At 36.7% G+C, this 10,975-nt stretch overlaps 1 protein-coding gene across 1 annotated transcript; it reads left to right on the top strand.

Moving 5' to 3' along the window:
* Nucleotides 1–306: 306 nt before the first annotated feature.
* On the top strand, nt 307–10,717 carry LOC129760935 (homeobox protein B-H1-like). Its single transcript, XM_055758617.1, has 3 exons — nt 307–458; nt 705–1,182; nt 1,250–10,717. Exons 1-3 carry the CDS (start codon nt 307–309, stop codon nt 1,655–1,657), a joined length of 1,038 nt encoding a protein of 345 aa, XP_055614592.1. The 3' UTR covers nt 1,658–10,717.
* The last annotated feature ends 258 nt before the right edge of the window (nt 10,718–10,975 follow it).

Here is a 10,975-nt window from a genome sequence, read left to right as displayed (position 1 = left end):
ACTGAAAAGTGTTAGTGAAACAACCAGCATAATGTCACGAACACTACCAGCGGCAAATAGGACTATTGTTAGTTCCCGATGTTGTTTCAATCGTCCTAACAACTGTCCAATGTCGAATTCTGTAAAATGTTGCTTCATGTTCTGGTTAGATGTTTGCGTTTGTTTATTTTTAAAACGGGGTTGAATTCTATTTTCGCCTACTAACACGCTTATTATTTCCTAGTGGAGAAATGGGTAAATTAAATAAAGTTTGCGATAATGATCAAATTTTATCCAAAAAATTATCTCAAATAATCCACTGTAACAATGAGGATCAGGTTCCCGAACAGTTTCCAGATTAAGATCGGGTCCCGTATCATAATCAGGATAATGTTCGGGAATAGTATCAGGATCAGGAATACAACAATCGACGTTTGCAATCCAGATTTTTCGTCAGAGTCGGTCGAAAATGCTCTTTCGTTAGTCAAAATTAGTACATTGGTTTTATGAAGAACTAGCTAGTTTCGTAGGCCAACACTCTTTTTTAAAATGCTTCCTTTAATTCTACACAAGGTATCGCGTACTCTGTCACCATTCGGATGACGTCTACTGTAGATCTCCCTTCCCGAAAATCGAACTGTCTGTTCGATAGAAAAATCAAACCAAATAGCTATGTGCCTCGTGATTACTTACTAATCCCCTCTTTCCGTCCACCCTCCCTGCAGTCCCCGCAAACCAGACGAGGACAGCGACGAGGAGGATTTCTTCTTCACCGAGGTCGAGGATGAGAGTGACAGTGGCTACAGTGCGCCCCATCCGCCATCGCCACCGACTCTGAGCCACCGCGACATGGCTCGACCCCCGCACGAGGACCCGGAGTACCAGCGGCAGATCGTTGGCAACTACCGGCTGTCGATGTCCTCCCAGCAGCAGCAACTCCAGCAACACCAACAGCATCCCCAGCATCAGCTACCACAGCTCCATCAGCTGGGTGCTGACATCAAACCACCACTGCCGGCGACCCCCGGAAGCCACCAGCAGCAGCAGCTGCACCATCAGCATCCGAGTTTGAATAACAACAACAATACCATTGGAGGTCAGCAGCAGGGCAGCAACGGTACCAGCAGCAACAACGGAAGTGGTGCCGGGGTGCACACTTCCCCGCTGATACATCACAACTACACCTGGTCGCAAGTCAGTCCGGTAAGTTACCTTGTCCTCCGCCGTAGAGTGTCTACTGAACTAGCTGATTTTGATTTCTTATTTTCAGACCTCGCCTCAGAAGCACGTCCGCCTGTCGCCCCGCCCAGCGCCCTACAATAACCCTTACCCAAATGCTCCGTACGCAAACCAAATAAGTCAACAACACCACTACCAACAGCAGCAACATCTCAGCCAGATCCAGCTCTCGCCCGGTAGCACCAACTACCATCACCAGTCTGCCGGTGCCGGTGCGCTGGCTCTATCGAGCACGGGACAATCGCCGCTGAATGGATCCGGCACCTTCGTGGCCCCGGGAACGAGCCCCAGCGGCAGCACCAATCGGTCGCCACTATCGCCAAACCGCCGGACCCGAGGCGAAAACAAGAAGTGCCGCAAGGTGTACGGCATGGACCACAAGGATCAATGGTGCACCCAGTGCAAGTGGAAGAAGGCCTGCAGTCGCTTCGGAGACTGATCCAAATCGAAGAAGACGTCGACATCCGGATCGTCATCGTCGTCGTCGTCGTCGTCATCAGGGTCATCTGTTACTTCGTCTACTGCCTCTGGGTCGTCGCCAACGTCGGTCCTGGCAGCGGCCGCCGCAGCTTCAGCCGCCACGATAACGCCTCTGGCAGCACCGAGCTCCCTGGCGACCCATCCTCAACACCAGCATCACCCACAACATCATCATCATCCTCATCACTATTTGCATTCGCTGCATCATCATCAATCGGGAAATGGGGGAACTGGCGGCGGCAGCAGCGTAAGTAACAATAGACAACTGCAGCCGGTCTGATCGAACACTGTTGTTTCGGTGGATCAGCGACGGAGCAGGCGACGACTTTCGGCATCGTCGTAAGCGTGTTGTGTTTTTTGAAAGAGAGAGCAAACGACGTTCGAGTGGTTTTAGTGAGAGATGGAACGAGTGTACGTGCACTGTAAATATAATCGTGATATATTTTATGGTAATAACAAAAGGACAATGTTAAACAGGAGAACTAAAGAAAAATACGCGTGTGACATGGAAGAAAATATACAAAAAGTAAAATCATGTAACTCAATACAGAAAAGCGGGGGGAAAGATAATTCGTAAAGAGATAGTTTGTAGGTTCTATTGAGTGTAACAATGTTAGCTATTTATATTCTCAGCAGTGCAGTCGAAAAAAAAACCCATTGTACAGTAACCGGATTGAGAAAGAGTATATTATGTGGACAGATGGAATCAAGCATTCTATAACCCGAAACATCTAATGAATCAGATTCAAGAAATATTTTTATATTATTACCACACCCTATCGCTGTAAATTAACGAAAGATAAAAACAATAGGAAAACCGACTCTGGTAAACGTGACATTTTTCCCATCAACTGTTAGAGAAAAATATTCCTTAATTTTGCTTTCCGTGTACCATTTACCTCACAGTAATGGGGCAAATGGCAATCAGCGCTACATTAATTCGCAATCACCAAAACGCCCAAAACAATACAAACAAATATCTGCAAAAGTTACAGCTTCAAGTTGAATTCCCATTGTGATTTAAAACTGTTGAACATCTATTATCCTCTTCTGCGAAAGCAGAATCGTACTAAACATTGACAAACAAAAAAATAAAGTAAAAATCATCGCTGTTGTTCAAAGCTTGAAAATTCTTTATTGTTGATTTATGATGCATTATCTTTGACTAAATGTTGTAACACACACACACACCCAACCATTAATCGTTTTTCCTCGTCACATTCGCAACAATAACACCCACCACTCCCATTTTTGAAAATAATGGATACAAATAAAGAAAAAACAATGCACCCTACCCCCAGGAAGCCATCCAAAATGGTGGCCCAAACACATGCAAGCTAAAGTGAAAAAAAACACCAGAAAAGAAAGTAGAAGAAAAGTGGCAAACAGTGGCAGAAACACACAACGTTTGCAATCGCAGTAGGCAGTTACACAGGCTTCGGTTTGCAAAAATCAGCACCAACAACAGCTGAAATTCGGGACTTTTTCGAAACAACATCCCCGGCAAAGACCCCCGAAAACATACCGAAGTTATCCGGTGAGAAAAGTTGCTAAGAAAATGAAGGTAAAACAAGTAGAAATTGGATTTTGAATGGTTGTCTATCTCTTTATCGAATTCTTTGGGTACTCGAAACGGAAATGGTAAAGCAAAGTAAAAAAAAAGAAAATTAACGATTGGAAACAAAATGCAACAAGACTTTTAAAGGCTGATTTAGTTTTAACCAAAATAAAAATCGGTAATTTAATATTAAATACAAGAAAAAAAAACATTTAACGAAAAAAAACGCTGCGTCCGCGACAAACTTTGACCGAAATTTCAATAAAAAAAAATCTAAATCAACTGTAAAACGCAAAAACAAAGAACTGACCGTCATATCAACTGACATCGGAAAAACATTGGCTGATTTTTTGCCGTCAGCGAAACTCTAAAGAAGTTTAAAAAAAACAACAAGTCACGACACAAACAAACAAAATTTGTATCATCGGAAGCAACAACCACATGCACCGGTTCGCGTAACCAAACGAATCGAAACCAACAAAATAAAATCTAAAAAAAAAATCTTATTACTAAGAAAACCAATGACATCAATCGTAATTGATTACTTGAACACACTTCGAAAGCGACAAGCAAACAAAAAATGAAGCAACATGCAAACGTAATAACTGATAAACAAAAAAAAAACTAGATCATAGAAAAAAACGCGAATAAACCACTGCCAATAAAGTTAAAAATAAAAATGAAGATGAAGATCAAATGAAGTAAGTTGCGTACTACAGATTACAAATAAAAAGAAAATGAAATCATATTAAGAAAAACAAACCATTTATGAGTGAATGAAATGAAACAAACAAAACAAACAAGAATACCAATAAAATTAAAAACTAGCGACTACTGTATGTGTAAAACCCACCCTCCTCCTCCAGCTGAGAGACCCCGTCCCAAACTTCCCCCGGCAAATTGCAACTATTTGACGTGTGTTTTCCATTGAAATAAAGAAAAAAAATTACTGTAAAGTGAAGCTGAAAGTACTGGAATGTAGTTCTCTGGGGGGAAATTCCCTTGTTTTTTAAAGAAGAAAAAAAAATCCAAGCTGCTCGAAAAGCAACTTTTTTTTGTTAAGCTGCAACAGGTAAAATTGTGATATTTCAAGGAAGTTGAAACAAAACCTCTATTGTTTCACAAGTGGCGATCGGAATCGCGTGGTTTTTTTTTTTAAATCGAACCATTTTCTGTGATTGTTTTTTTTTTTTCATTGTTTTAATTTTTAAGTTAAACCCTGAACTGTAATTTTTTTTGTTGACAACTGCTTTGTTAAAACTATACTAGTTGGCTGAAATCTATTGTCTCGAATTTAGACACTCTTTTACACGCGTCAAATGTTGAATTTGTTTCCATGGAGACAGTGAGCTGTCATAAATTTGCCTTCGAACATTGACGCTGACAAGCGTTTTAAATTTTTTTGATTTCGCTTCGCTAACTGCTCTCTCACACGAAGACAGTTTTTGTAACAGTAACGTCTAAAATTCAACAAAAAATTATAAAAGAGGATCTTTAGTTGTATTGTTTCCAAACGTAGGAATTTCTCCACGCGTTGAAATACTACAAAAAAAACCATTAAGAGCTTCCGTTTCGTTGCAATGTAAGGTGCGCTTCCTTCTTCTCTCGCTCTTTTTCGTTTGCTTTCTCCCGCTTGAATTTGTTTGTGTTTCGCATTGAACGGTCTTAGAGCAATCGCACGAGTGCTACCAATTTCAGTGTTGATTCCAAATTCCAAAACATGAACAATGCGCGATCAAGTCTTTCCACGAGCCTCCAAATTTGGTTCGACAAACGCTTCCGCAAAAACAGAACGTCAATACGATGCGAGTTAACTTTTATTATTGTCTTTACTATACTTCTTACAATTGAACGTTGTTGAAAAGTCAAACAGTTGTCATTTTAGCATCCCCCAAACACACTGTCCCGCTCTAGAAATGTGCAATTTTAAAACATGAATAGAAACTATTCTAAAAGTAAAAATAACCTGTAATCATAAAAGAAAAACACCCCTTGAGAATGATCTCTCATGATCTCCTCCCTCCTCCAAAAACAACAAAACAATACTAACTTCGGAAACAAATTTGTTTGCCTTTTGTTGCTCTTCTCCCGTATTTGTGCACGTGTGTTGTTGTGTAATGTGCGCAAAATTTTCGATCGATTTAAAGCAGCGCCAACTGCGAGCGAGCGAGCGTCTCAGTAGTGTGCAAGTACACTGTAAAATCAAAATCGGCAATATTTGAGTAGATTCTTAAGCAATTGAAAATAAAAATTATAATTATAAAATATATCAAACACCGTAGATTGATGTTCTTTCTTTCGGCTCGAATACATGACTGAACACGAAATTTTCACCAAATTGCGATAATCAACTACTACTACTACTGTAGAACAAGACTATAATCAACAACAACAACAAACTGTTGTGGCTGCTTTACATAAACACGACGAACACACAAACACACACTTAATCGAAAGCAATCGATCTCATTATTTTTTTGTTCCAATTTTTATAAAACGGGGAATGTTATCTCGAGTAAAAATTTCAAATTTCACGTGCGAAAATTGTAGTAGAAATGACAATCCACAACCACAACTTTAAATAAACAACAACATTATTGTTTAACTTTTTATATGTCATTCGCTTTTAAAGTATTGAAAAGAGTGAAAAGTTCCTCCATTTTTATTCAAAGACCTGAGACGATCATGTACGAATGACAGCGTTTTTATCATTTTTAAAATAAGAGTTTTTCATAACTGCGCAATCCCTGATTTAATATTTACTCCCAGAATTATTCCATTTTTTTTCTCGAGATTAAAAAACTATACTCGTGTATTTGATGCTCATGTTTGAGTAAAATGCTTCTCAACATTGCTTTTTAATATGTACCAAAATGGGCGTTTTCAAAATTCACGCAAACTTAACTGAGATTTAATCTCGACCAGAGAAATACTCACCAAAGAAGATCGGGAGAATACTTTTCTAAAATTCTAATCAGAAGTCGTCCAGAGCAGTCATTTTCCGTTTTTAAGGTTTCTCTAAACTGCGTACATTAAAAAAAAATTTCATCCTTCAAAATCATCCAAAATTGGGAGGACAGCGAAAAAAAATTAAAATCCCAACAAAATCGGCACGATACTCCAGAAAAAGAAGAAATGGATAAAAATTACAATATAAAAGACTAAATTTTTTGCCTATTTATATGTACAAACTTATAAAGTCAAGAAAAACTTGTAATTGGGTAAATTTACGTCGTAAACTTTTGCAAGTTTTTTGCATCTGTAGAATTACAGTAAATTCAATAAAACTGAAAACAACAAATACTCGTTTGCGTAACGCAACATTTGAAGTTGTTGACAAGAAATACCGACTAAAAAGTGAGGTTAGAAGGTGATTGGTATGATTAAAATATTACAAAAACAAAAACTAGAGAAAACGCGTGAATCGTAATATCAAACTATCTAAGTGTGTATAATCAGTGCGTTTGAAGCGTTGTAAACTAGACAACAACAAGTGGAAGCAAAATAAAAACATCAACTATCGCAACAAAAAATCAACAACAACAACTTATCGGGCAGCGCGCAATTCGTGACGAAACGTAAAGGAAAACACTACCTACTAAGCTCTTCTTCTTCTTGTTACGCTTTGATAATGATGAAACCAACCAATTATTGAACGCTTTATAAACCAATAAAAAAACAAACTGTGGAAAAGACACTAAATAACAACTACTACTAATATTCTGAGATGAAAACAAAACGATGATAGTGTAAGCGGAAGCAAGAACCACAAACATACAACAGCAACAACACACTCACACCTAAAAAAAACAACAATATTGTTCAATATCCCTCCAAAACTTAAAAAAAAACAAACAACCTTGTTGGATAGATAAATTGAACCCCTTTTGATATTTGGGAAACATCTTTAAACACATTTAAGATATCTTTTTTTCGAAAGGAGTACAATTTTTACTAATCGTCAGCATAGCAAAGGAAGCGGGAAAAGCATAAAACTTGATGTAAATTGAGGTATACTGACCAGGGAAAAAAATCACACATTGAACAAACCAAGCAGCAAAGCCACTTTCATTGATCCAATGTTAAAAATAATTAATCGGAATGATTTAAAATGAGTCAATCTACACCAGCGTGTAAGGTCATGCTCGAATGAAATAAACACTCGCTGGAAGATGTCAGGGACGATACTTGCGCCGAAAGGTATTCGCGTAAATTTGGAGTGATATTGTTTCCTTAAAATAAAATCCTCAACAGCATCACCGGTGTCTTCTTGACTTTATCGTCCCATAATACATGATTTCATTTGAAGTTTTCATGGTTAGAACGCAAAATGATTTAAAATCAAATAAAAATGATTTATACTGCAGCAGCGTGTAAGAAAATTTTCATCAGAAATAATCGCTCTCTGGAAGGTGTCAGGGTTAATGTTTGAGCCAAATGGAATCTCAAAAATTTTAGAATGCTTTTCATGGTTCAAATTTTCGTTATTTTGAATCTTTTTCTGTGCATTCTCGTCTCATGGAGCTTGATTTTGTTCCGTTTTTAGATAACAAAGTTGTGTTTTGCTGTTTAGTTGGTTTAAAAGTTAGAACATTGTGATTTGTATCCAACAGTTACCTCAACCAAGATTTTTCTTAAATTTATGTTAAAAATCGAAAGCATCATTTTTTCAATTTCTTATCAAACAAACTGAAAGAGAGATTAACCGAAAAGCCAGTAACACGAATAAGGTAAAAAACCTATAAAAAAACAAAAGAGTTAAGCTTTCCTTCGAGAAGCACGCGATCGAAGGCGGGAAGAGAAAATATTATTAATAAAATGGGCAGATAAAAAAAATCTATTACAATTTAAATGTTTTAATCCAGAAATGTGAGCGTGTAGGTTAGATGGTGAAAATTTTAGAGAGTGAGTTGTTTGTTTCCTCCTGCTATTGAATATATATTATACATTACAAACTAGAAATCGATGCTAAGGACGGATATGTGAAAGTGTTCGGCAAAACTGTTTTGGAGCTAGCGTATGTGTGAAAGCGAAATCGAAAAGTGTAACAGTTCAGATTCCAGCAACTCTGCGCGTGAGACGAATGTTGAGAGAAGAGGCAAGAAAGAGAAGCGAGACCAATGAAAATTATGAAAGAGAGACGGAACAAATTCGAGAAAAAGTGTTAGTTCAGTATTTTTGGTTACCGATATGCAAAACTATATATTGAAAAACGGCTTTTAGAGTTTAATGTTTTTCTTTCTGTCAGCAGCCAAACAAAAATTAAGAGAAGATTTATCAGTAAGCTAAATTTGATTCAAAAAAGGGTATATTTTCTGCTAAAATATATATTATAATTAAAGTCACTACGATGTCTTTCTCATTATTGTTAAGTTAGAACACCGTGGGAAAAAGCGAATAACAAACACGAATGCCGATTCAACAGTAGCAGTTTTGGAGGTTAGGTTCGCTAAGATCTTGTACTATTTTACCTTATTTATGGGCCATTTATACCTAAGATTATACATTATATTTTAGCGTTCAAATTGTTGACACTCAGCTGCAGGAGTTCGGTCAAGACTAATCCGGATTCAATTTCAGCAGAAGTAAGAGATAAAAAAATATCACACGATTTGTGTTTTTTGTTTATAAAACTTAAGCTAAACCAATTCACTAAGAGATAAGCGAAAGAAAAAGAGAGAAAGAGTAAAAAATTGTACCATTTATATTCTATATTTGTCCCTAGGAAATAATTATTTTACACACATAGATTCACATTCTTAGATTATATTCATATACATTTTTTTCTTTTTGTTAACAATATTTTTATTTATTTATTTTTAGAGCATGAAAAAAGCTTAAATTGAAACAATCTAGCATAATTTTACACCCCTCCACTGCAAATGGAAGTAAGACAAAAACACAAACACACATACACAAACACATAGCAGAAAGAAAACCCCAAAATAAAAGAAACACATCACACAGATGACAAAACTGTACATAGCTAAAATCGAAAGCGAACAAAAACTTGTAAAGAAAAAAAATAAACATCAAATCAAACAGAAGAAAATCTATCAAACCAAATTGACAAAACAACAATAGGTAAAGCAAAAAAGAGTAAACCATCTTCAGAGATCCTAAACGTAAAAGGCACGAGCAGGAAACGGGGGCAGGTCCTCCTTTTCCTCAAACAAACTATTGAAAACGACCATTAGATTTCACTTTAAACTTCAAAAAACAAACACAAAACTACCAAAAGCACTCTTACCCTCTGGAAAACAAAACTAAACTTACAAAAAAACGTTCATCGAACAGGCAAAGTCTGCTGCAGGGTAAATCGAAAAGTCCGCGGGAGTTCAAAATTTAGCACAATTGATCTTATTCGGCCAAATGACTACGCAAAATGCTCCTCCTCCTGAATATTGCCTAGAGCCAACAGAAATCTAAAACTTTCGATTCGGAATCGCAGCAGGCTTTTGCTGGTTTTCAAGAACTTTGTGGCCAGCTCGAAATCTAATGTAAAACAACAACAACAAAAATCAACAACATCATCCAAGTAACCCTCTCTGGTTAGTGGAACAATAACAAAAAAAAAACAATTGTATAAGGAAACATCCAAAACAACAAATACCAATATTATGATTGTGTAGTAGTGCAAATCCAGAATTCAGTAATTATGTATAATCAAAAGAAAATGCGAAGATTGGAAAGAAATTTTGTTGTTTTTTTTTTCGTAGCTTAAGACCCTATTGTTTTGGATCGTATAAATTTTCTTCATCCCCTTTTTCTTTCCCTATCATCATCGTTTCGATGTTTCTGTATGTACAAAAATGAAATGCGAAAATCCTCAATCATCTGATGTGTTTAGATGTACATATCGATTACTATCTTTTTTCTCTTTTCTTTGGAGACGGTTTGATAAAAATTAAATTTAAACGGAAAAATTGTAACTGTTTATTTTTTACTCGCCAAATGCTAGAACCGAATACCAGTATGTTTAATTTCACCAAGATCGAAAAAAAACCCAAACGTGAAATAAAAACAGCAAACGTGGGAAAGTGCAAGAACGAAGTTAATTTAACAAAAAAAAAACAATATGTGTACGTTCAAAAAAACCACGTACGTTAATAAGATAGCGGCTGAAAGATGAGATGTCCAATGAGATGAAGAAACAATGAAATTACCCATGCAAAGAAGAAAATCCCACGTAACGGAGATAAATGAAAGATCAATAATAATTTAACAACCAGAAATATATATATGCGAGAATAACAAATGAGATGTGCCGAGAATAGGAAGTGGGTGAAACACAAAATGAAGAAAATACAGAAACCGAGGAAACACAGACGAAGAAAACATACATGAATGGAATGAAAAGATTATGTTCAAGTCGATTTAAGAACATACAGTTTTTTTAGTTATAAGTAATACAATATTATACATATTATAAATATATACACGGTATTAGATAAAGCATAACGTGGCGTGATTATTTTGGTTTTGAAAAACATCCGAAATCATCCTTATTCTTACCATCTTAAGGTTGGTCGCATGTAGTCCACGGTCTCTTGCCCTGTTCAGTTCATTAATTGATGCACAGTATTTGTTATCTCATGTTAAGGAAAACGAAAGTGAAATAATCCGCTAAAAGTTCATCATCTGGCAGACAACATCGAAGAAAATTTTCTTCACAGTCGCTGTTTAGTCGCTTGTACTTTTGCTTGGCTCCATCTTAAA

This window comes from Uranotaenia lowii, unplaced genomic scaffold, assembly GCF_029784155.1.
Source record: "Uranotaenia lowii strain MFRU-FL unplaced genomic scaffold, ASM2978415v1 HiC_scaffold_857, whole genome shotgun sequence".
NCBI lineage: Eukaryota > Metazoa > Arthropoda > Insecta > Diptera > Culicidae > Uranotaenia > Uranotaenia lowii.
The sequence above is the reverse complement of the archived record's forward strand: the minus strand, read 5'-3'. Positions and strand labels throughout refer to the sequence as shown.

What these genes read in the sequence shown, in the direction of transcription:
- LOC129760935 (XM_055758617.1), top strand. Translation starts at nt 307, where the DNA reads ATGAGGATCAGGTTCCCGAACAGTTTCCAGATTAAGATCGGGTCCCGT. An exon ending in TCGGTCGAAAATGCTCTTTC is followed by an intron (nt 459 to 704) that starts GTTAGTCAAAAT and finishes CCCTCCCTGCAG; the next exon opens with TCCCCGCAAACCAGACGAGG. An exon ending in CCTGGTCGCAAGTCAGTCCG is followed by an intron (nt 1,183 to 1,249) that starts GTAAGTTACCTT and finishes TCTTATTTTCAG; the next exon opens with ACCTCGCCTCAGAAGCACGT.